Source organism: Lolium perenne, chromosome 2, assembly GCF_019359855.2.
Source record: "Lolium perenne isolate Kyuss_39 chromosome 2, Kyuss_2.0, whole genome shotgun sequence".
NCBI classification, from domain to species: Eukaryota; Viridiplantae; Streptophyta; class Magnoliopsida; order Poales; family Poaceae; genus Lolium; species Lolium perenne.
In genome coordinates this window covers 205148573-205175078 of record NC_067245.2, presented here as the reverse complement: position 1 = coordinate 205175078, position 26506 = coordinate 205148573, and the positions used below count along the sequence as shown (strand labels likewise).

Here is a 26506-nt window from a genome sequence, read left to right as displayed (position 1 = left end):
CCAATATTTGGCACACTTGTGCATGGTGGTGTGCCCCACCCTTTTGGCTTGCTCTTTGTAGGTTGGTTTTCACATTCATGGTGATCCCATGGTTGGGAGGTGCCGATACTAGGGTTTTAGGGTCAAAATGGGTCTACCATGGCCTAAAAAATATCAAACCACCTTGGGTGGGGCCAATATTTGGCACACTTGTGCATGGTGGTGTGCCCCACCCTTTTTGGATTGGTGTTTCTAGGTTGGTTTTCACATTCATGGTGATCCCATGGTTGGGAGGTGCCGATACTAGGGTTTTAGGGTCAAAATGGGTCTACCATGGCCTAAAAAATATCAAACCACCTTGGATGGGGCCAATATTTGGCACACTTGTGCATGGTGGTGTGCCCCACCCTTTTTGGATTGGTGTTTCTAGGTTGGTTTTTACATTCATGGTGATCCCATGGTTGGGAGGTGCCGATACTAGGGTTTTAGCCACAAAATGGGCCTACCATGCAATTCTTAAACTTGTGTAGAAATTTATGGACGAAATAATTTAATATTTTATTAATGTTGTCCAAATTTACATATCAACATTGTTCATGATAAGTATAGATTATAATTTTGTTGTTTAATTTCGTTGGCCCAACATGGACCAACCCAAAATGCCAAATGCAACCATGAAAGTGAAAAAATCCAATTTAAAAAAGGCCCAACCCGAAACGGCGGATGGAAGTGCACCATTACGATCTTCACGCGCGCCACGATCTTATCGTGAATGGTTTGCGCATGGCATGTTCCGGAAATGACGTACGACGTGGTCGGCCTATAAAAAGGTGTTCGTGCTGCCGTCATAAAGATCGTGCAAACCCTAGAGCCGCCGCCACCGCCACCGCCCGCGCAGTCGCCCTCTCTATTCTCCTCGCCTCCTCCGTATCAAAGGCGATCTCATCCCCGCCACCGCCGGCATCTGCAAGGTACCCTCACCTGAGACCGCCGTACCCACGAATCTTCTCCACGCCAGGCCCAACACCGTCACCTAGATCTCATCGGAGACAGACCAAGACGGTTCCAACACTGCTTCGTCAAGTAAGTACACATCAAGACCTTCGTATCTACATCGTATGAAGCAAGTAAAATTTGTATAGTTTAGAGTCGCCGTGTGTATTCAGATTTGCAGTTGTTAGAATAATTTTCTTAAGTGTTGACTGATTAGGACTTGGAGTTGTTGTGCTGGTTTCGTGCATGCATGTGCACACCTCTAGTCACTTCGTTTAGGTTAAGTAAAATTCAACGTGACTTCATGCCCGACTACGTCAGATCCAGTCGGATCGTTTGTCAGCAGTTCGCCTATATATGCATCACTCTTGTAGCATGAAAATAGCAAACATTGCAAGTATCGGTTTTTAAGATGTAAATTTTATTGAGGGGTTTCATATATAGGGCAGATGTTTGCTCTCAATTTTTTTGTATAATATTTCACCATGATTTGTCTGTTCAAAGCATGTCATCTCACACATCGTATGTAAAATCATGCCATCTCACGCATCGTATGTAAAATCATGTTGTATTCAAGTCTCCCTCTTGCACATTTAATTTAGTTTTTTGTACGTGACATATTACTTTCTTAACATAGTGTTTTTCCTTGATAGAATGGACGAGCTTAGGGGTGAAGTTTGCTGCAACATCGAAAAATGGTGTAGGCTCATGGCCCGTCTTACCGTGGATCAACGTGCTAGACTAGCTCTAACTAATTTAAGAAGTATGATGATGATTCCTTCTGTGAAGATGCGTACAATATTGATCAGGTACACCTTCTCACACGTATATTACGTAATATTGCATTACATGTTCATATGTCATTTGTATTTCATGGATTACTTTTGCATAGTAGTTATTGATTCATGTTCATTTTTGTTCTAGGTTCATGCTTGATGTTTTTGACCCTGCCACTGGTACATTCGAAATAGGAGAGAACAATGGCGCGGTGTCTCTTGGTTTTGTCGATGTTGAGTGTCTCCTTGGTCTGGTTAATGAAGGTTTTTCAGCTGGGGAAATTCTTACCGAGGAAGGTGAAGACGTGAAGCATCGCATCCCACCACAGTTCGTAAGCAAATCAACCGGTAACATCGTTATCGATGAATTAATTGACGACATCATTAAAAGTAAACTTGCCGATGATGACTTCCTGAGGAGGGTAGTCCTAGTGCTTCTTGGAATAGTACTTGCGCCTATGGCGACGAAGATTGTTCCACCCAAGTTCTATGCACTAGTAGAAGATGTGGAACGAATGTCAAAAATCAATTGGAACGCATTCACTCTAAGGGTTCTGTTGGATAGCATTAGGCTGGTAAGAAAAGGTAGACAAATCCGTCAGTGGCCGAAAGGGAACTTAGGAATGTTGCAGGTATGTAGGTTCTTATGTCGGAGTGTTGTTCATAGTACATCTCACTGCATTTTTCACGTATAGATAATTATTTTACTCTCCTTTGTTTACATGCAGTACCTATACTGGGAAAAATGTCAGCCGCTAGAAGGCGAGTGTGCATTTAATCCTAAACTGTCCATGCGCCCTCTAATGAGGAACTGGAATGAAGCAGCGGCCACGCGGAGAGACAATTTTGACTATGAGAATGGTCGCGGACGTGGTAACGTGAAGGTACTAATTTCAGTGTTACGAGTAGGCACACTTAATTTTGTAAATATAAATACTGAATTCAAAACTGTAGTACTTAACTCTTGCATTATATAACGTGCAGATTGATGAAAATATCACTGAAGAGTATCGGTTGATGGAGCCAGTTGTGCCAGATCCTGTGGCTGCTCCTCAGAATAACGCCAAGCCCGCGAGTGCTGTTCCAAGAAAGAAACAGGCTCCAAAACCCATTGATAACGGTCAGACGGAAAATCTGATAAATCGTTTAACGGGTTACCTTGATGCACAAGTGCAGAAGATGTTGGCTACCATCCCTGCCTTATGTGCTCAGGTGAAACGCCTAACTGTTGTGTCATTTTCTTTTGTTATTGAAAATGCAATCGTTCATGAACTTATATATTTTTGTGTTGCAGAGAACATTGAAGATGTTTAATAAGGAAGGCGTGACTTACAAACCGGCAGCCACAGCGGTTTTCGGTAACATGGAGGACCAGGAAGATGTCAACTCTTTCCGGAACGGGCCTCATGATAAAAAAGAGTTCATGTACAAGGAAGAGAGCGATTCAGCAGGAGGTGGAGATTCTATTCATATCATTGACATGAACCTGGCTGATGAATTTGATAAATTGGAAAAAAAAATCAAGGAGCCTGCTAAGAATGGTACTGCAAAGAATGCAAATGATGCTATGCGCACACCTGCCAAGGCTAGTGGACTGAATGGTACTCCAGCAGAAAAGCCATTTGGCGATGTTGGTAGCACACCGGATAATCCGTTCATCATTGAAAATGCTGATCCGGTGACATCAGATTCAGATATTGATCTTGACGCAGTAACTATTAGCAAGTTCATATCTAAATCAAAGGAAGATGAGTTGGGTGGGAAGAGAAAGCGAACAATTCCCAAGAAATTTCAATCTCCCTATGCTCTAGACAGACGCACCAAGCGTCAAGTCCGTGGTTCATCCTCAAAAGGTAGTTTATTTTCCGTTTTTTTTAATATTCTATATAAGAAATGTTGTATTTGCTAAGACTTTTCATATGCATGCAGCTCTGAATTTCGATGATAAATCTGGAGCAGAGAAAAATGCAAAACAGGATGCATCATCTGATTTGTCACCTGAACTAGTAGATGCAGCTATAGTCTTCCTCGAGCTTGCATCAAGGTCAGAGCAGCACAAGAAAAAGAATGTTTACCGGAGTGTCAGGGGCGATGAAGTAAACGCTGAACGTCTTCGCATTGTTCTCGACGAAAGATGGTTGTCAGACGATGTAAGTGCGTAGAACACGTCTATTCCATACATTTAATATTTACATGTATGTTATTAACATAAAATGTCATCATGTTATTCGCAGGTCAAAGATGGTTACATTGGGCATCTGAACCTCCGTGTTGGGGATGACCGCTTCTTGTGTCCAGCATGGAGATCTAAATATCTAGCAGACCGGGCAAATGCCGGAGACAAACCCAAAGAATCCAGCAAGAACATGGATAGCGCGATGGTAAGATCTGGCGCGGTTGGTAGAGTGGTGACGGAATACACCGTCCGTGACAAGGTACGTAATATATGATTGTTATAAAATATTGTAGTATTCTGCTAATAAACATGCCGAATGACATCTCATTTTTTTGATATGTTATAATTTTTTGCAGGTTTATTTTCCACTCAACATTGGCAATACACACTGGACGACCGTTGTCATGCACATACTGAAGCAAGAATTCCAAGTTCTCGACTCGCTTTATCCTCTAGAGTTTACGTTGGAGACTGTTGAGGCACTTGTAAGTGAAAAACAAATTGTCCACATTACTTCTAACAAACTGAATTGCGCAAATAAGCATAACTGTTATGTGTCTACAGCGGCGCCAAATTGCAGAAGACATGCAAGTGGCCAACGAAGTCACGAGTGGAGATCATCCCGATGTTTCAAAGTGGCCGATATTAGAGTACGACATGCCGCAGCAACATGACGGGTGAGTTAATGTTACACCAATTTAAGTTTATGATCAATATATGGGAGGATTAACCTTATCGAGATTTTGCATTTACAACAGGAACTCTTGTGGATTGTTTGTGATGGAATGCATGGAGCATTGGGATGGGGATCGGATGACTGCAGAGATTTCACAGGTTTGTTAAAAATCGTCTGTATGTACACCCTTGGATTAACAAAAATGTGTTACATCTAACCCATATTTCCTAATATTGTATAGATCAAAATTAATGCAAGACGAAGACGAGTTGTCGCTGAAATGATGTTATCACCTTCGAACACGTTAGAGATCGTGAAAGAGAAAATTCGGTCCATCGCTTCCAGGATCAACAAGAAGACATAGAAAATGGAAGATAAAAGTTTGAGTGGTTAGGTTTTAGTCCTGAAGAAGGTTTTCTGACCATGAATAGCTTTTTTCCTTCTATCAACTATGTTATGTTGTAAAGTGACCATGAATACTTTTTCGTTTTCTTCAAGACATATGGCTATCCTATTATTTTGTTTGCTTAATCATATATTGTTGTTTGTTGATTTATTGAGCTGCACATACAGACACACACCTACATTTTTGTTGATCATGTTTTCTTGATGATTTTTTCAGTTGCACACAAACACTGAAAGTAACATTTAAGCTACATACACAAACACAGTACCAACTCAGGATCATACACCAACATAGTAGCCTTTTTTTCAGCTTCACACTCACACACACTAGAATTTTTCACGTACACACAGCAAATTCATTGAAGATATTTTCAGGTGCACACACACTTTGCATTTAGTCAAGTAGTTCATCCCATTTACAAAACACAAACTATACACTTCACAGAACATGGATCTATCTAGGGTGTGTTTGGGGCATCACCACTCCAATCTATCTTCGGCTTCTTCTCCTCCGGCCACTTGTCCCACGGGACCCCAGGAAAACGAAGAGGGCTTGTTTGATCATAAGTGGGAAAACGCCAGGACGCGTCGCTCCATTTTTCATGCCCATCGGTGATGCGCATGTATGTCCACCCTTCATCCCCCCTTGGGCGCTTGGTGCTGGTAGATTCTTTTCCCTTGCTGCTGCTCGATGAAGAAGCCTTTGTGCCGCCCGTTGAACTGGGTTGCAATGCAGTTGGTGTTGCTTGCGGAGGTAGCCGGTGGTGCTGTCCATAGTTGCAGAGACGGATTATATGGTATAGTTTGTACGCCACATACCCATCTCTGGCTGCATACTCAAGATTAATTTCATCGAGGGGATTCTTCTCCCAGAACTTGTGCTGGACAGATGGGAATTCTTTCTTCATTCCTTTGTAGCTCATATCGATGAGTGCGGCTGCCATGTCAGCCATCCCAGTCCTGTCGCGTTCAAGCTTGAACAAGTCCTGCAGATCAATGTGGTATTGAATTGGTATCTCAATATTCCAACTTCGCTGCATTGCTATTCTGTCATTTCTGATATCGACGCCAGCAAAGTGGACACCACCGCGTAGGAAATCCATGAGTTTCGGACACCACTGCTGGCTACTGCTCGACCAAAAAAATGGAAAAGATAAAATGTAAAATATTGCTGGGAAAATAATGCTGAAATTGAGTTCTGAAATGCAATGAAATTATGTGATAATATTTGATTCCTACGTGTCATTTAACATTTTTAGTCTGAACTTGAATGGAAGTACATATCATGGTTCATATCAGTACATTCAACATCAACTAACTAAATAACAACTAACTAACCACATCAAGATCACAGAAATGAACTAGCATGAAGCATCAGATCAAGATGATAGAGGTTATGTCAAACCGGGTTTAATATTTGAAGTTTGTAAGACCCACTGTAAAAATCAAATATACATACCTTGACCATTGGTAGACCAATACGTGATCTTTCATCGCCAGTTGGACGACGGCGATCCGATAGTCACCTTCGTACTCCGGGTCGCAGTACTCGAAGTCCAGGCCCATGAACTTGTATTCGTCCTTGCTCAACCACTGCTCATACATGTCCACAATCTCGGCTGCTTTATGGTTGTCGTCGGTGTAAACAACCTCAATCTCAGTTGGATGTGCGGCAATCTTCCGGAATTCAGTTTTGTGACTGGTAACCTCCCCTTCCTGATCCGTGGCACTGCTCTGATTGCTAACCTCCCTCTCCTGATCCATGTCAGTCCCATGATTGCTAACCTCTCTTTCCTGATCCATTACGACAGGAAGACGAAGAGGGCAGTGTGGAGAAAGTAGGAGAAAGAAGGGGAGGGAAGATGAATCGGTGAGAAATGCACTGCACAAAAAATGGCAAATGAGGAGGAGAAAGAAGGGGAGGGAATATGAGTCGGTGGGAACTGCCCTGCACAAAAAATGGCAACTGCCGAGCCGAAATTAAACCACCTTTTGTGGGAAGAGACCGAAATGGGCTACATTTTTACGCGGGCCCTGCACAGCTTGATGCTACGCAATATGGCCTAGATTTGGTGCATGATGTCGCAACTTTTTTATGCAGTGCTTATGTGATCGATTAATAGCAAACACAATATGTCATGACAATAAAACATGCGTTAATCATTATTCAAACATAATATGTAGCACACACTAATGTCATGACAATAAAACATGCGTAAACATTTATTCAAACATAATATGTAGCACACACTAATGTCCATGTTTCATGACAAAATTGTCATGTGTAAGCATTTAAAATACGTGGTGATTTCATAGTTGATCAACTAGGAGCTTCAGACCACCCTCCTTGCTACCACGAAACCAGAATATGTAGATGTCACCAACTTGCATGTTATTTTGCTTCACAACATCCATCCAATTTGAGGTAATCATGGCAGTTTTCCCTACTTTGCTCAAGACCATCCTAACTTTAGCAAATTTTCTATTCCTGGAAAAGACTTGAATTTCGGATGGTAATTCCAGATTCTTCACAATGTACTCCATGGTGTAGGCCTTTGAGAAGTACTACAAAAGGAGTCAATGATCAATCATTTGTGAGCAAAAAAATTCGACATACACTTGGACAGTATTGATGGCTTATGATTTATTCAAACATTGATTACCATTTTGGCTTTGCCCTTGATGATGATTGAATTTTTGATGGTGAAGACATAGAGGGGTCTACTTGGGTTGTGCTTACGAACTACACGCTTCAGTCTACCAAGTTGTTCATCATCCATCTCCACCAGATTGGGAAACACACAGAAGGAGTCAAAATCTGCATTCCCCATAATTCCTGGACCTGAATGCATAATTTTGGATATTAATGAACAATAATATATGTTCTGAAACATTATTGTTGCAAGGATCATTCTTACCTCTCATAGTAATTCTTTTCTGCGCATCCCCAGGAGCAACAACTTCAGGTACGTGAGCGTCCATGTTGACCTTCATACCATTACGAGTGATCAAACATAGTTATAAAAAATGCATTTAATGTAACATTCATGATGATCTATAACATATGTTACATGACAACTTCAATAGTATGTCCTCAAAATGTACAAGATTCAATCTTATTGTAATGCATGTTACTGTAGCGGATCTAGGTGTTGTCGACAAATAGATGAGAAACTGGTTGCAGTTACTGTAGCAGATCTAGGTGTTGTCGACAAATAGATGACAAACTGATTGCAGTTACTGTAGCTGATCTAGGTGTTGTCGACAAATAGATGACAAAAATGAATGCATATTAGGTCCGGGACATCAAATGAAAAACAGATCTAACATGGCGCATGTACTGGGCAATAATTGCTGCAGCTACTGTATGAGATCTATGTGTTGTCGACAATTTGATCAATTTTCAGAAACAACCGCACGGAGAATAGAGGAGAGATAGATGATCAATTTTCATGATCTACTTCCGAACGGATATGCATAGGGTTTTATCATACCTCTCTCCGACGACAGCTCCACAATGGTACGCAGGGTTCTGAGGCGGCGGCGGCAAAAAAATGGGAAGAATTTATCAGGCACACCCACGATTAGGGTATAAGAAAGCGTTGAGCTTATATAAAGGTGCGGGATGGGCCGTCAGGCCGTTATATTTTAGCTTTTCCATTTGGGCAAAACTGGGCCACCGAAACTATTATGTTATCCTAATGCGGCCCGACTGACTCAACTCCTTTAAATTTTTAATAATAATTTTCTATTACAGCATAAAATTGGTACACCTATGCACATTACAGTGCAGACATAGCTAATGTGGAGAGGAGGGCAACCAACGCGACGCAAAGTGCTCAAACATGCAACCACCAGCATTCCGAAGCCATCAGCATTTTTGTCGGCACAATTATGCAGATGACAAGTTGCAGCAGATGATGCAAATGGATGTAACATGCAACAACCATCATTCCAAAGGCAAGACATAGCTAAGCATCAGCACACCAATACATAGATTATACTTAATTACATAACTTAGTTCCACACAGATTCACAAAAGAAGACCATCAATGTAATAGATGATCACACTAGGTAAATAACTTAGTTATTTATAAAACTAACTTAGTTCAACACTCATTACTGACATAGTTCAACACCATAAAGCAAAAGCAACAGCATCACATCAGTCCACAACATCTAGTCATCATCCTCGACGGCGAGCACCAGCAGAAGTCCATAATGCTCTGCCCTAATCTGCCTAGAGGTGCCAGAGATGGCTAGATCTGAGGCATGCTGCCTCAGATTAACAAGCTTGCCACGCTTCGGCTTCCCCTTGTGCCATGGACAGAAGTACTTCCCACGCTTCTTGAAAGGCAGGTCCCCATTCTCCAGCTTCTCCAGAAGCTTCCTTTTGAATGACCCAATGTTCCTGCTGTCAACCGACTCCGCAGAATCCTGGGAGTCATACTAGACAAGAACAATGTGTACAAAATATAATTACAGATGAAAACCAAACAAAATGAAATAGATGGAATGGTACACAACTAAATATATTGCTCACCTCCAGGGAGCCATCAGATTCCTCCAAGTCCTGGTATGGACCATCCACAGGCAGCACCACCTCCTCCTGGTTTGCCGCATCAGCATCAACAGGTTCTTCCTCCTCCTGATAATGTCAGAGTAAACCCCGAGCATAACCTACCCAGTATCAACATTATCAGAGTAAGTAATTAAGCTGTTGTTTGGATAAGGTGGCAAGAAACAGCGACAGCATTGTTCATATACTAGTACTACAAAATAATGCGATAATCTTTGGCTATTCCGTAGACACCATCTGTGCACGGAAGCTAGCCTGGTAGACCCGTTAATCCACATGGGAAAAAAGGGACAGATCGAGCAGTTACCTCCATTTGCAAGTCAGGCTTCACCTCCGAGATGTCGCCGGACGCCGGCGCAGTGCGCACATCCGCGACGGCCTTCTCCGCCAAGGACGATGAAGCCTCCTCCACCAGATCCGGCGCCACGATGCCGGCTGAGCCAACATCACCCCCTGCGATGGTGGATGTTCCCGCATCGCCTTCGTCTCCCCCTGTAGCAGATTCGTCCGCGTCCAGATCCACCTGTGCCGCGACCACCGGGCCGACGACGACCGACCCGATGACAGAGGCATCGACGACGGTGGACCTCGCAGCGACCGCCGTAATGCTGGACTCTCCACCACCGCCTTCGACTCCAACCGCCTCCGCCGATGCAGCAACATCGATGACCGCCGCGTTCTCCAGATCCTCCGCACCAACTGCAACTCCCCCAGCTTCCATCGCCGCCGAATCGACTGGATCGGCGAGGCGAAAACCTAAACTAACAGCGGAGTGAGGGAGATGGAGAGGGTTTTTTGGCGGAGAGATTCTCGGAGAGGTGGGGAACGGGGGGAAATGGCTGCAGATGTGGGAGAGGAAGCTTTTATATGCGCCGACGCCTCCGCTCCCTCGCCAAGTAGCTTTACACGTCACCGTCGCCTCCTCTCCCTTGCCACGTTGCTCTACGCGTTTTTACCGTATACAGGAATAAGACAGTCCTCGGTTTAGGAGCTTTTTCTTTGCCAAACGTGTCTACAAATTTTTTTTATAGGCTCCCATGTATGTAATATCAATTATTAATAAAAAACATTTAAAAATAAAGTTCACAAGAATAATGTGGGGTACACCATGGTTAGTTGCACACAGACACCCGAAACATAGTGTTTTAGGCGAAAACATGCATTTTTTGGGCAAATCAGGTAGATGGGCATGCTAGGGTGAGGCCACACTTGCACATGCCTGCACCATTGCATGCCCCACAATGCTAGCCATTCCATCTACAAGAATATTGGCCCCATCCAAGTTGGTTGGATCTGTTTTAGGCCATGGTAGACCATTTTGACCCTAAAACCCTAGTATCGGCACCTCCCAACCATGGGATCACCATGAATGTAAAAACCAACCTAGAAACACCAAGCCAAAAAGGGTGGGGAACACCACCATGCACAAGTGTGCCAAATATTGGCCCCATCCAGGGTGGTTTGATATTTTTTAGGCCATGGTAGACCCATTTTGACCCTTAAACCCTAGTATCGGCACCTCCCAACCATGGGATCACCATGAATATAAAACCAACCTATAAAGAGCAAGCCAAAAAGGGTGGGGCACACCACCATGCACAAGTGTGCAAAATATTGGCCCCATGGTAGACCATTTTGACCCTAAAACCCTAGTATCGCCACCTCCCAACCATGGGATCACCATGAATGTGAAAACCAACCTACAAAGAGCAAGACAAAAAGGGTGGGGCACACCACCATGCACAAGTGTGCCAAATATTGGCCCCACCCAAGGTGGTTTGATATTTTTTAGGCCATGGTAGACCATTTTGACCCTAAAACCCTAGTATCGCCACCTCCCAACCATGGGATCACCATGAATGTGAAAACCAACCTAGAAAGAGCAAGCCAAAAAGGGTGGGGCACACCACCATGCACAAGTGTGCCAAATATTTTCTCCACCCAAGGTGGTTGGATCAGTTTTAGGCCATGGTAGACCATTTTGACCCTAAAACCCTAGTATCGGCACCTCCCAACCATGGGATCACCATGAATGTGAAAACCAACCTAGAAACACCAAGCCAAAAAGGGTGGGGCACACCACCATGCACAAGTGTGCCAAATATTTGCCCCACCCAAGGTGGTTGGGTATGTTTTAGGCCATGGTAGACCATTTTGACCCTAAAACCCTAGTATCGGCACCTCCCAACCATGGGATTACCATGAATGTAAAAACCAACCTAGAAAGAGCAAGCCAAAAAGGGTGGGGCACACCACCATGCACAAGTGTGCCAAATATTGGCCCCATCCAAGGTCGTTTGATATTTTTTAGGCCATGGTAGACCCATTTTGACCCTAAAACCCTAGTATCGCCACCTCCCAACCATGGGATCACCATGAATGTAAAAACCAACCTACAAAGAGCAAGCCAAAAAGGGTGGGGCACACCACCATGCACAAGTGTGCAAAATATTGGCCCCATCAAAGGTGGTTGGATCTGTTTTAGGCCATGGTAGACCATTTTGACCCTAAAACCCTAGTATCGGCACCTCCCAACCATGGGATCACCATGAATGTAAAAACCAACCTACAAAGAGCAAGCCAAAAAGGGTGGGGCACACCACCATGCACAAGTGTGCCAAATATTGGCCCCATCCAAGGTCGTTTGATATTTTTTAGGCCATGGTAGACCCATTTTGACCCTAAAACCCTAGTATCGCCACCTCCCAACCATGGGATCACCATGAATGTAAAAACCAACCTAGAAAGAGCAGGCCAAAAAGGGTGGGGCACACCACCATGCACAAGTGTGCAAAATATTGGCCCCATCAAAGGTGGTTGGATCTGTTTTAGGCCATGGTAGACCATTTTGACCCTAAAACCCTAGTATCGCCACCTCCCAACCATGGGATCACCATGAATGTAAAAACCAACCTACAAATAGCAAGCCAAAAAGGGTGGGGCATACAACCATGCACAAGTGTGCCAAATATTGGCCCCATCCAAGGTGGTTTGATATTTTTTAGGCCATGGTAGACCCATTTTGACCCTAAAACCCTAGTATCGCCACCTCCCAACCATGGGATCACCATGAATGTAAAAACCAACCTAGAAACACCAAGCAAAAAAGGGTGGGGCACACCACCATGCACAAGTGTGCCAAATATTGGCCCCACCCAAGGTGGTTGGGTATGTTTTAGGCCATGGTAGACCATTTTGACCCTAAAACCCTAGTATCGGCACCTCCCAACCATGGGATCACCATGAAAGTAAAAACCAACCTACAAAGAGCAAGCCAAAAAGGATGGGGCACACCACCATGCACAAGTGTGCCAAATATTGGCCCCACCCAAGGTGGTTGGGTATGTTTTAGGCCATGGTAGGCCAATTTGACCCTAAAACCCTAGTATCGGCACCTCCCAACCATGGGATTACCATGAATGTAAAAACCAACCTAGAAAGAGCAAGCCAAAAAGGGTGGGGCACACCACCATGCACAAGTGTGCCAAATATTGGCCCCATCCAAGGTGGTTTGATATTTTTTAGGCCATGCTAGACCCATTTTGACCCTAAAACCCTAGTATCGCCACCTCCCAACCATGGGATCACCATGAATGTAAAAACCAACCTAGAAAGAGCAAGCCAAAAAGGGTGGGGCACACCACCATGCACAAGTGTGCCAAATATTGGCCCCACCCAAGGTGGTTGGGTATGTTTTAGGCCATGGTAGACCATTTTGACCCTAAAACCCTAGTATCGGCACCTCCCAACCATGGGATTACCATGAATGTAAAAACCAACCTAGAAAGAGCAAGCCAAAAAGGGTGGGGCACACCACCATGCACAAGTGTGCCAAATATTGGCCCCACCCAAGGTGGTTGGGTATTTTTTAGGCCATGGTAGACCATTTTGACCCTAAAACCCTAGTATCGCCACCTCCCAACCATGGGATCACCATGAATGTGAAAACCAACCTACGAAGAGCAAGCCAAAAAGGGTGGGGCACACCACCATGCACAAGTGTGCCAAATATTGTACCCATCCAAGGTGGTTGGGTATTTTTTAGGCCATGGTAGACCCATTTTGACCCTAAAACCCTAGTATCGCCACCTCCCAACCATGGGATCACCATGAATGTAAAAACCAACCTACAAAGAGCAAGCCAAAAAGGGTGGGCACACCACCATGCACAAGTGTGCCAAATATTGGCCCAATCCAAGGTGGTTTGATATTTTTTAGGCCATGGTACACCATTTTGACCATAAAACCCTAGTATCGCCACCTCCCAACCATGGGATCACCATGAATGTAAAAACCAACCTACAAAGAGCAAGCCAAAGAGGGTGGGGCACACCACCATGCACAAGTGTGCCAAATATTGGCCCCACCCAAGGTGGTTGGATCTGTTTTAGGCCATGGTAGACCCATTTTGACCCTAAAACCCTAGTATCGCCACCTCCCAACCATGGGATCACCATGAATGTAAAAACCAACCTAGAAACACCAAGCCAAAAAGGGTGGGGCACACCACCATGCACAAGTGTGCCAAATATTGGCCCCATCCAAGGTGGTTGGGTATTTTTTAGGCCATGGTAGACCCATTTTGACCCTAAAACCCTAGTATCGCCACCTCCCAACCATGGGATCACCATGAATGTAAAAAACAACCTAGAAAGAGCAAGCCAAAAAGGGTGGGGCACACCACCATGCACAAGTGTGCCAAATATTGGCCCCATCCAAGGTGGTTTGATATTTTTTAGGCCATGGTACACCATTTTGACCATAAAACCCTAGTATCGGCACCTCCCAACCATGGGATCACCATGAATGTAAAAACCAACCTAGAAACACCAAGCCAAAAAGGGTGGGGCACACCACCATGCACAAGTGTGCCAAATATTGGCCCCATCCAAGGTGGTTTGATATTTTTTAGGCCATGGTAGACCCATTTTGACCCTAAAACCCTAGTATCGCCACCTCCCAACCATGGGATCACCATGAATGTAAAAAACAACCTACAAAGAGCAAGCCAAAAAGGGTGGGGCACACCACCATGCACAAGTGTGCCAAATATTGGCCCCACCCAAGGTGGTTGGGTATGTTTTAGGCCATGGTAGACCATTTTGACCCTAAAACCCTAGTATCGGCACCTCCCAACCATGGGATCACCATGAATGTAAAAACCAACCTACAAAGAGCAAGCCAAAGAGGGTGGGGCACACCACCATGCACAAGTGTGCCAAATATTGGCCCCACCCAAGGTGGTTGGATCTGTTTTAGGCCATGGTAGACCCATTTTGACCCTAAAACCCTAGTATCGCCACCTCCCAACCATGGAGCATCCACTACTTATTCCAAAATATCTAAAAATTAAAAATATCTTCACATTCCATGATTGTTTGTGTTACATACCGTCGTAGAGCAAGTGATTTTTTCGACCATCTCTAAATCACCTCAATTTTTTTTATAGGCTCCCATGTATGTAATATCAATTATTAATAAAAAACATTTAAAAATAAAGTTCACAAGAATAATGTGGGGTACACCATGGCTAGTTGCACCCAGACACCCGAAACATAGGGTTTTAGGCGAAAACATGCATTTTTTGGGCAGTTCAGGTAGATGGGCATGCTAGGGTGAGGCCACACTTGCACATGCCTGCACCATTCCATCTACAAGAATATTGGCCCCATCCAAGGTGTTTGAATCTATTTTAGTGCAAGTTAGACCCATATTAACCCTAAAACCCTTTTCGCCACCTCCCAACCATAAATATTCATAATGATAAAAAGTATCATCACATTCCATGTTTATTTGTGTTACATACCATGTGTGAAAATTTTGAGGACATTTGGAGGAGGTCGAAAAATCGGTTGCTTCAAAAAATGGGGCTAAAGTTCCGAACGGATATGCATAGTAGCCTTTTTTCAGCTACAAACTCACACACACTAGCATTTTTCAGGTATAACAAAAACACACTTCCATTTCATCTGAAACCACATTTAATTTTTCATCCACACAAAGAAACACACTTGCATGATATTTTGACATGACCACATCATTGGAAATAAAAAAACTATAGTTGTTTGATGATTTTTTTCAGCTGCAAACACAGTACCATTATTTCATCTCGACATTTCCAATTACACACCTGACTAATTTTAATATGTTGCAAATAAAACAACTATTTTAAATGCTTGCATATTATTCCTACTACTAACCCAAACATTGCAACACACATTGTTGCTAGAAAGCAAATAATATTGTCCTTAGACTTCAACACTTTTCTCTGCATTTTCAATTGTATCTTCAAGGTATTTTCTTTGTCTTCATTTTCGTTCTGCACCTTGTTGATCTTCTCGGATAGTTGCCCTATCACATATCTTTCTCTTCCTTTCCATTCACTGTCAACCCACTCTACATACGCGCATGTATGTATTCCCTGAAAGAAAACATATCATATGAAAACATAGCATTTAAATAATGTACACACATGAAATTATATGGTTTGAAAATATACCTCATATGGACAACCCAAAAACCGTCTTCCAGTGTCGTAACCGTCGTTGCAAACACGCCGAGCAGGGAACACCGAGTGGCCACACCTGTTCTTTGTGTTCTGCTCAATACCGTAGTACAATGGATCAAACTCATACTGCGGCAAAACATCAACAAACTGAACCATGCCTTCATCATCATCCTATATTTCATCATATCAGATTATGGGTTATGGAAGAATTCTTTTAAAAAATAGCAAATAATCACGGACTAACCGGCTCAACTAGGGTATGTGCTGCCGCAGTCTTCATCTTCCCTCTGTTGTAATTCACAACAGATGTAAGCTTCGCCCATCCGTGGTCGCCGTCCATCGGATCCGCTCTATCCGATGAGTTCACGAGCGCGTGCAGCCGCCGATCACCCCCGCGGCGAGACATAGGCAACACAGACGAACCCTAACGGCTAGTTAGGGAACACTTTGTTAAATAGAAACGGCCCATCGAGTTAGGCTTTATATTTAATTGGGCCGCCAACTCTATCGGCCCAAGACATGCTATACCCAACCACCTAACTCGATCATGCAAAAAAGAATATTGGTTTATTATTTTAACATCATTTACGAAAGATAATTCTTTGTGTTCTCACAAATTTGTAATGGAATCGAAAATATTACGAGTTATTGTGAAACATTATAGGAAAGAATAAAACTATAGTACATAGAACCAACATGAAAGCAAACAATAATATAGAAAAAATTGAAGAAAAAACAGGATACATAAAAGAGAAGCCACCCACTAAAAATCAGCTTTACAAGAATTGAGTTAATAGACTCATATAAAGAGAACATAGTACAGTACAAATCCCTCATAAAAACATAATAAACACAGTAATCCTTCCATGATTATTGAAGTTCAGCAAAAGAACATAAAATTTCACATAAAAAGAGAGAGGTAGTTCAAGTAGTCGTGACGATAACATAGATTAGCACAAAAGACACCAGAGTGAAAATATCCACCACTTTACAAATAGTAGGTTCATCGTCTGAAACTTAAACCCCTATATCTTACTGGAAATATATAACAAAGTACGTCAAGTAATCACTCGATCACATCAACAGACATAAAAAGCATGCCCTCCATCTTAAAGAACAAACACAGGACTAACTGGCCAGCCACCAAGTTATTCTTAACACAGAAGTCAGTCCAACCCGACTTAAACCTGATTCTGCCATCAACGGATGTGTAGTAGACAGCATGGCTGTCATCATCATCCTCGCTCCTCAGAAAGTAGATATCACCACTACGACGAACGTCAAGAACAGATACAATAGTCTTCGGGATACGCTGTGATATAAGTAAAAAAAACACTTCAAAAAGACAATCATACAAAAATGGCCAGAAAAAACATATGTCAACGAAATTACCAGTGCATTGGAAGCAACATCATATGCAGATAAGCGATGTACAAAAACACCGCCAAGGCCCAGACCACGGTCGTAAACACGGCTGTTGATATTGATGATCTCAGAATTTTTAAGTTCAACAGTTTTTGAGATAAAGATGGATTTAGCATCTCCTTCAAAATAAAAAACTTCTGCAGGAAAAAACAATGAGAGAAAAATTCATCAGAAAAAGAGCAGTTTGTCAAACACAAATAACACATGAACAAAAAGTCACTGCAAATTACCTTTGAATAATTCCTTGGAGTTATCTTCAATGTCTAGTGGAGTAACAAACAGATTTTCTTCTTCCTCTATGATATCAAATCTTATCTTCTCATTCAGATGCATATCATAATCAGTGAGGAATTTGTTGTAGTCAGGACCGAAAATACGAGTCTTCTTTTTCATCTTGTTCAGCAGAAAATGGTAAACACCCCTGTCCCCAGACTCAACAGTCAAGGCATTACCAGCAGACTTGTTGATATACTTCCTAACATAGCAAGGGATGTTCTGCAAAAAAATTCACATTAGTAATCTTACAAACCTATTTTCCCTGCATATCATATTTAGCTGCATGGCAAATTAAGATTGTAGATACTAGAAAAAAATGCAAATCAAAATAACTTACAGAGTATTCTTCAAAGTTTGTACGCAGAGTAATGCAGAAGAACTCTGGTTGGCAACCACCATCACGGTTTCCACAGATTGGACACTTCATCTAATATATGAATACAAAATTATTATAAAGGATACAAATGTGCATATCTAAATTCATACAAGAAACCATATTCATCAAATGAACAACACTCTTAAGTACACTGAAAAAAATGAAATAGGATAATTTCTCTGCATACCAAAAAGAGGTGCACAAATAATAAATACTACACGAATTATACAAGTTTTATCATTACTGCACTCCATACAGAAACAACTAAACTCTATTTAGGTACATCTGAATGCTTAGTTTACTACATCGTTCATATTGTTACTGAAAAAATCCTAAACCATTAAGAAGTGCAAAACATATCAATTAGACTCAAAGCCTAAAGAAACAATCTAATTAAGAATTCATGTAGACCATAATTACTATAAAAAATATATTAAAACATACATAATCCCATTAAGAGTAAGAGGAAAAGTAAGAGGAGAAGTTTTAGGATTTTTCTCATCTTAAACACACATGCTGCATACAGAGAACAGCTCCATTAGGACCCAGCATAAATAATAGGGATAGAAAAGTAGGGGAAAGTAATACATAGACAAAGACAAAAAAACAAGCACGAGAAAATGACCACACCAGTAGGACCGCACAGCACGTGCACATACAAAAGAAGGACTTCCAGATCTGGGTGGTGGATAGAAAAGGAAAGAAAAAAGAGGGCTTCCTCTGACAAGGAATTGATGAAAAGCGTCACAGTCACTAGATCGAGTACTAAAACCATCAGATCTGCTTGGATTTACCTTGTTCCCTTCTCTGCAACCGCCGGTTCAGACGGCCACCTCCACAAGCTCCGACGTTGACCAGGAGAGGAGAAGAACAGTCGACACGAGGGGATGGAGAAGAACCGACCGGTTCAGGAATGGGAGGCTTGAAGCAGAGTTAAATATGAACGGCCCAACAAAATGAAAGACAAGGCCCGCCGGTAAAAAAGCCCAGTAAACACGCAGTCACAAAAAAACCCAACCCAAAAGCCTGTTCCCGGAGCCCAACCCACGAGATAATGATGAAACATTTGCTGAATTAATGTTTATTTGTCATTTCTGTTTTATTTACTGAATAATGGGTAAACCTTCAAAATATTTCAAAAACTTCAGCTGGCCACGTTAACTGTTTACGTGCATAATTAATTAGTAGTGCTGATTGTAGTTACATGTAGACCTGAAAAGCTATTGATTTTATCACAGTGTACAGATATGCATGCTCACTACTTAGGCCACTATTAAATGCAACTTAACATGGAAAAATCTTCGTGTACAAGCTATAAGAGTTGTCATTCAACATAAGATGATGCATGAGTACATATATAATGGTAACAGTTCTTGTACTACCTGGATTGGAAATTACATGCTAATTATAAAATGCTACTTTTGTTGAATTATGTAAGTAGGACAGCTTATAGGCACTCACTTGTTGTTAAGTTTGCATTTCTTGCTGCGCCGGTTGTGACCTGGCTCTTTGCAAGCCCCGCACTTAATTTTGTGCTCGTCGTACGATAGAGGTCTTCCATTTTTAGACTTGGGACGGTTGTCATCATCTGAATTATGTGTACCTTTGCTCGATACTTTAATAGGATCCTGGACCTTAACCATGTTTCCTTCTCGGTCCTCCACATGTTCAACTGCTAATGAGCTTAGACAAATCGGAACAGCACCCACCGTACCCTCCTTGTCGTACTCAATCGCCTTTGCTATCACGTCCTTTAAACTGTCCTGTAACTGAGCCCAAAGTGTTGGGTGTTTGCATGCTGCATGCATAGCTTGCGAGGATAACACACTGACCTTGCTATATTCAATTCTATCCGCTGTACCTGACCAACCTACTCCAAACATATCACTCGTTCGCCTAGCAGGCAGTCCATTTCTTGCGTCTTTTGATAACCGACGAAGAACACAACACTTTGGAATTTCAGATATTTGCAGAACACATAGAACATTGAATATATGTTTGCAAGGGAGTCCTTTTCGAATCATTCTCCTGCAGCTGCACTTTATAGTTTCTTTAGGATTTCCCGGTGTATATTCCACGGTGAACTGCCTCTTTGGTTTATTATGCCATGCCACGACAAAAGTTTCAGACCCACATCCCAGCTTTCTTTCCAAAGTCACTATGCCGCCAACTGACCTCAAATCTAGCTGCAATATATAGAAGTTTGCCGGCGTAAACACGTGGGTAGCAAATACCTCCAGATCCCTGCAGCTTGTTACGGGCACAGGTAATGTCTGTGAGGCCGTGCAGTCATCATGCGCCTCGTTCTCACGGATGCGGGTAATGCAATTCTCATAGTGCAATATCATGTCCACCAAAGTCATTTCTCCATCAAGGTGCAGGTGAAGGCAGGAATTCAGACTTTCACTCCGCTGGTTGCTCTTCATACCAAGCCAAAAACCCTCTGTCAGAAAAGCTGCAGCCCACAGGTGCCTCTTCCTGTACATCCTCCTCAACCAAATTTCCGTGTTCTCTGTCTTCCATCTTTTTAAAAAAGCCTGCCATCTCTGCTCAAATTCGGCTATGGACGTGCTATAGTACAACATAGACCGGAACTCGCCCAACGACTTGTGACTGAGATGGATCTTCATATTTTTTTCAACATGCCAAGAACATATGCGGTGCCAGACATCGGGAAATACAGTGCGGATTGCCCTAATCATCGCTGAGTCGGCATCCGTAATTACACTCAAAGGCTTCTTCTGACACATTGCCTTCAGAAATGTTTGCAGCAACCACACATAAGTTTCTTCTTTCTCATCTGAAACTATGGCACAACCAAAAACCGTAGTCCTACGGTGATTGTTCAGACCAACAAAAGGTATGAATGGCATACGATAGCGATTCATCTTGTACGTGCTGTCAAACACAAGCACATCTCCATAGTCCTCATAGTCCTGTACAGACTGCGAGTCACACCAGAACATTCTCTTCAGCCGTCCTTCTTCATCCAAGTCATAGTCGAAATAAAAACTTGGGTCCTTCTCCTTTCTGCTGAGCATAATGCCTATGGTCGTGGCAGCATCACCCTTCGCAAGTAGTTTCCTCTTTTCCTTGCCGCAAAGGTTGTACAGATCCCGTCGGACGTACCCAACGCCGCCATACCATCCACTTCTGCTAATCATGGAATCCATTATGGTGTGCTTCCTAATACCTGCAGCTCCCATAGCTAAGATCTCAGCCTTCTGATGATCTCTGATTTTTCTATGCGACCAAAGAAAAGGTGTTTCATCCGCTCTTGCTAACGTATGACTGTGCTTGTCATCAAAACTATCAACATACCAGACACCAAGTTTTTCATTCAGCTTCACAGTCATGTGCGCCTCACAGTTGCATCGAGACAGTGGTCTGAGCCTCCGGCTATGTCCCTCTTCGGTCATCAACTTTGGATCACGCTCACCTTCCCTTGAACACAAAAAACGCCTGTAACGCCTATGTTTCGATTTTTTTTTGCTATATCTGACCTTATCCAATCTGATGCTGAATCCATTATCGTTGGCATAGCTGTTGTAGAATTCGAATGCAGCTTCTTCACTAGGAAAAGTCATCTCCTTTATCATCATGTACAACTCTATCGTATCCTCTGCCTGACAAGCTTGACTGAGGTTCGCGTCATCACCATCATCAACATGGGACTGTCACATAAAAACATAGCAGTCAAACTCTAATTTTTTTTATGTGGCTATTAAAAAAAATTTGGTTTCCACAAATAATTAACCAATACGTACCTTCTTGCTATTCGACGGCTTTGCCTCCACATAATGTTTGCCAACTACTGACTCATCATAAAAACAATTCTCCACGTCGGATTCACCATAATAGTCATACACATTTTCAAGTCCAAATATTTCCTGCAAAAATTAAAGACAACAAGTAAATGTACCTCATTACTGTTTCCCACTTTGTAATGGTAATCTCATTTCATTGCATATCAAATAACAATTACACTACATGTACCTCATTGCTGTTTTCATCCAACGCAACATCATCACTAATATCTCTCTCATAATCATTGTCAATGTCGTCCATCTACATATTCAATGATAACATGACAATGTTAAAACATTTATTCTTCTGCATTTGCTTTCCATGAAAAAAATTGAATATATCAAATACACTTACATTAATAATTGCTTCCATCCCATGCTCTGAGCTCATGGAATTATCTGACCTTGAACCAACGAAAATATTCTCCCTCCCTGACAAAGATTCATTACCAAGCCCCGTTCTAGAATTATCTGACTCATCTCCATGAACTCCAATTCCAGGAACATTCTCTACCTCACAAACAACAGACATCGTCTCATCCATTTCCTAGCTACAACAAAAATCTCAAATTCAGTACATCCGCATCAAATTCTTTCACAAGTTAAAATGACCCAACAAGAGGTGAGTTATCATGTACGTACCTACCAATCGATCGATGCGCCGGACGGAGTAAACCTACACCCACCACAGGGGTCGATCGATGCGTCCGAGGAGTAAGAAGCCGCTAGGCCACGCTCAAGGGCAAGAGGAGCCGGCCCTAACCCTAGCCGCGCTCGCCAACACTTATCTGGTTGGAGCGATCAACGGCGACGGCGGAGACGGCCGGCGCGCCAGCGGCAGATCCCACCCGGGAGGAAGAGGAACCCTACCCCCACCAGCTCGGTTGATGCGTCGGGCTCGCGCTAGGGTTCCAACTAGGAGTAAAATGCTCACGGCGATCGCGGCAACAGAAGGGGACGTGCACGACGGCGGAGACGGCCGGCGCGCCGGCGGCAGATCGATCCCTCCCGAGAGGAAGATCAACCCTACCACCACCAGCTCGTGCTCGCGCTAGGGTTTCCGACGACGGAGGAGTACAACTTCTTCTCACGACGATCGCGGCAACAGAAGACACATGCACGACGATCGGCGAGTTTTAAGCGGATTAGATCTTAATTAACTGCTCACGTGATCACCTTTTTTTTTTAAACGTCACGTACATATACCGTATCCATACATATGGGTATACACGGGCTGGATATGGGTTCGGGCTAGCCCAACGCTTAAACAAAAAAAACTCAATATGACCCCTCAACTTCACTTAGGGGGGAGCACCGGAGCATCCCTCCCTATATGAAGGCGCGGCCAGCAAATTCGACTCCGATTGGGGAAGGCCGCTCGCAGCTCACGTCCCAGACTAGTTCGAATTCGGAATAGACTCGTGTCGAATACTTAGTCCGTTCCGTCAATGGGTGTTTCTTCCTATCCTTGTGTCGTGTACTTGTACAATAGTCCGTTTGTACTACGGTACTAACTATCGCTGCCGTTTTAGTAAACTAACATATTATTATGAAGCGGCTTATATTATGAAACGGAGGTAATAATACTTGCAAATAGTTTCCTTAGAATTTAACGTTCTAGACGTATTTTGTGAAATTTTATTTTACTTATTATGTCTAGCAAGCTGCCTACCTTGCTAAACTGAAAGAAGAACTGAAGAAATATTTGTCAGGTTAAGCTATTATAAATTTTAGCAGAACAAAGCTCAGAATTATATTGATCCTGAGTAAGGACAATTAGACACGGTATATTGGAGTTATGTCTGAAGTACAAATAAAAACTGAAGCACACCGACGTTCAGAACTTTTCTGTACATAACTCTCACTGTCAATCTTTGCAAGTTCAAGTTAATAGCTCTTAGTTAAAATCTCTCGGTAGTAAAAACAACATGCATCAAGTGCTGAAGACGTCACTACAAGTTAGCACTTTCAGTCGGGGCACATGATTTTTCGGATGCATCCATGAACCATACAAAATCCATGAAGTTACAGATTGGGCTCATAGCACAAACCAGAGAACTGAGCAACACATGTATGTTTCCACAACTTCATTTCCCTTCAGCGATTTGCCATTAGCCTCTCCCCTCCCTGTTCTCGGAGAAGTAGGTCCTCGAGAAAAATCGAATCCACGAGAAAGGAGAGGGAAGCAAGGTTTGGTTCATGCATTCTGCTCCGAGCCATGGAGATGGACATCATCGAGTAAGTGTCTTTCTGCGACAGATTGGACGATGAAGTGGTGTCCCACCTCCCCGTCCCCGGCTCTGCGCCCTGTCTGCACCAACGAGCAACTTGTTGTCTCACCTTGAATCCTTGATTACAGAATGTTGTGTCATCTTCAACTCTGTACTCTGTAGCACATAAGTTTCTGCGACAACCCATTAGCCATAGATCAACTGAACTACAATACCAAACCAAAGAACAGCGAGATCTGCGAATTCAGGGCTGCATCGAACTGCTAGCCTTCATTGGCTTGAAAACAAAGTGGGCTGCGCCAACTAGGCATGACAAAAATAGTACCTGCACCTGGCCAGAACTTTTCCTCATCCCTTTTCAATTTATGCTCTGGCTTCATTTCCATCAGCAGTTCAGCATGAGCAGTTGATTTGCAAGAACATCTACCTGCCAAAGAAGTCCAAGAATATGTAATGTCATGCAATGGCGACATGCCTGTGACTGCAAGACGAATCCCTATCAGAATTGATAGTTCACCAGTGACAGTTCACACTCGTACTTGTAAAGTCATTGCTGCTCCTAGGAATAGCAGTCCTCTTACTGAGCCAGTTTCTACTTTGCGGTGGTCACCTTCTAGGCAGAATCTACAGCCAGATAGCACGCTGCTGCGATCAGCCAGCATACTGTGTGCTATGCTAGTGGTCCGCCGTAATCGAACTGCAACCAACATTTCTCCTAGCAATCCTTTCATCCATCAATTTCCTAACCCTGGCAACATCCTCCCACCTAGCAGCATCTGCATAGATCCCGGCCAGGACAGAGTATACCCCGCTGTCTTGAGGGTTGAGCTCCAGCAAATGCCTTGCTGCAACCTCCGCTGCTTCCACGTTCCCGTGCATTCTACAACCAGTGAGTATACCTCCCCAGACGTAAGTGTCCCCTTCTGTCGGCATCTTCTTGACCATCTCAATCGCTTCCTCGATGAGCCCGGCTCGACCAAGCAAGTCAGCCATGCATCCATAATGCTTAAGCTCCCGAGGCACACCGTGCTCGCCCTCCATCTCGGAGAAGATCCTCTTTGCCATGTCAACCAGGCCAGCGTGGCTGCAACCAATCAGCACCCCTAAGAGAGTGACTCCATCTGGTCGAACCCCCTGAAGCAGCATCCGGTTGAAGTACTCGAGTGCCACTGTGCCATGCCCGTGCATCGCCAGCCCGACGATGAGCGCGTTCCAGGTGAACACGTTCCTCGCAGGGCACGAATCGAAAACCTCCAGGGCAACGTCGACACGCCCACACTTTGCGTACAGATCAACGAGCCCTGTACACAAGAACACGTTTGGCCGGGGCCTGCTCTGCCTTACGTACTCGTGGACCTCCCGTCCCTTCTCTAGCGCCCCGAGCTGCGCGCAGCATGACAGCGCTGCGGCCAGCGCCACGTCGTCCGGCCTGAACCCCTCCGCTCTCATCCTGTCAAAGAGCCGCACTGCCTCCTTCCATCTTCCAGCCTTTGCGCACCCGGCTAACACGGTGCCCCAGGATGCAGCGTCCCGCTGCGGCATCCGCTGGAACTCCTTCATGGCAAGCCCCAGCAGGCCAGCCTTGATGTAGCCGTCCATGAGAGCGTTGTAGGAGATGACGTCCGGCGCGTGCATTTCGTCGAACACCATGCGCGCCGAGTCCGGGAGGGCGTTCTTGGCGTAGAGGGAGACGAGGGCGTTGGCGACGTGCGGGAACGGGAGGAGGCTGCGGGCCACCACGATGGCGTGGAGGGAGAGCGCGAGCGGGAGGTGGGGGCGCGAGGAGGCGGCGACGGAGATGGCCAGAGGGAGGGTGTGTCGGGTGGGTGGCAGTGAGAGGCGGAGGGAGGAGCGGAAGAGGAGGAGTGTGGAAGGGCGGCGGGCGCAGTGGAGGCGGGAGTAGGCGATGAGGAGGAGGGTGTGGGCGTGGGGATTGGGGAGGGAGAGGTGGCCGGCGACGGCGGCGAGAGCGTGCGCGGCAAGGAGGCGGCGGATCGGGAGGCGGGCTTGGCGGTGGGGGAGGAAGAGGAGGTTGGGGAGGGAATGATAGGGCGGAGGGAGGGTGGGAAGTGATGGCGCCATTTTCGTTGTGGAGGTTATGCGTGAGGTTGTGTAACATGATCCCTCCAGAACGAAATTCATGAATCATGATCCCTAGCCATGAACATAACATTTCCGGGAAATAGAAATTGTTGTTGAGTCATATACCCTCCAGGTCAACCGTTTTTCTTGTAGAGTTCTGTGTAGACCATTTTGTTCCTGGGTTAACTACACTAGCAAAGAAGGGCGCGGCGGCACAC

At 44.0% G+C, this 26506-nt stretch overlaps 2 protein-coding genes across 2 annotated transcripts; one reads left to right on the top strand and one right to left on the bottom strand.

Annotated features, from left to right (window-relative positions):
• The first annotated feature begins 1680 nt into the window (after positions 1–1680).
• LOC127329035 (uncharacterized) lies at positions 1681–4964 on the top strand. Its single transcript, XM_051355582.1, has 11 exons — positions 1681–1781; positions 1897–2380; positions 2477–2632; positions 2733–2960; positions 3043–3601; positions 3678–3898; positions 3983–4183; positions 4281–4409; positions 4489–4601; positions 4683–4758; positions 4842–4964. Exons 1-11 carry the CDS (start codon positions 1681–1683, stop codon positions 4962–4964), a joined length of 2391 nt encoding a protein of 796 aa, XP_051211542.1.
• A 19917-nt stretch (positions 4965–24881) lies between these two features.
• LOC127334382 (pentatricopeptide repeat-containing protein At5g61800-like) lies at positions 24882–26288 on the bottom strand. Its single transcript, XM_051360827.2, has one exon. The coding sequence runs from the start codon at positions 26286–26288 to the stop codon at positions 24882–24884; it is 1407 nt and encodes a 468-aa protein (XP_051216787.2).
• Between the last annotated feature and the right edge of the window lie 218 nt (positions 26289–26506).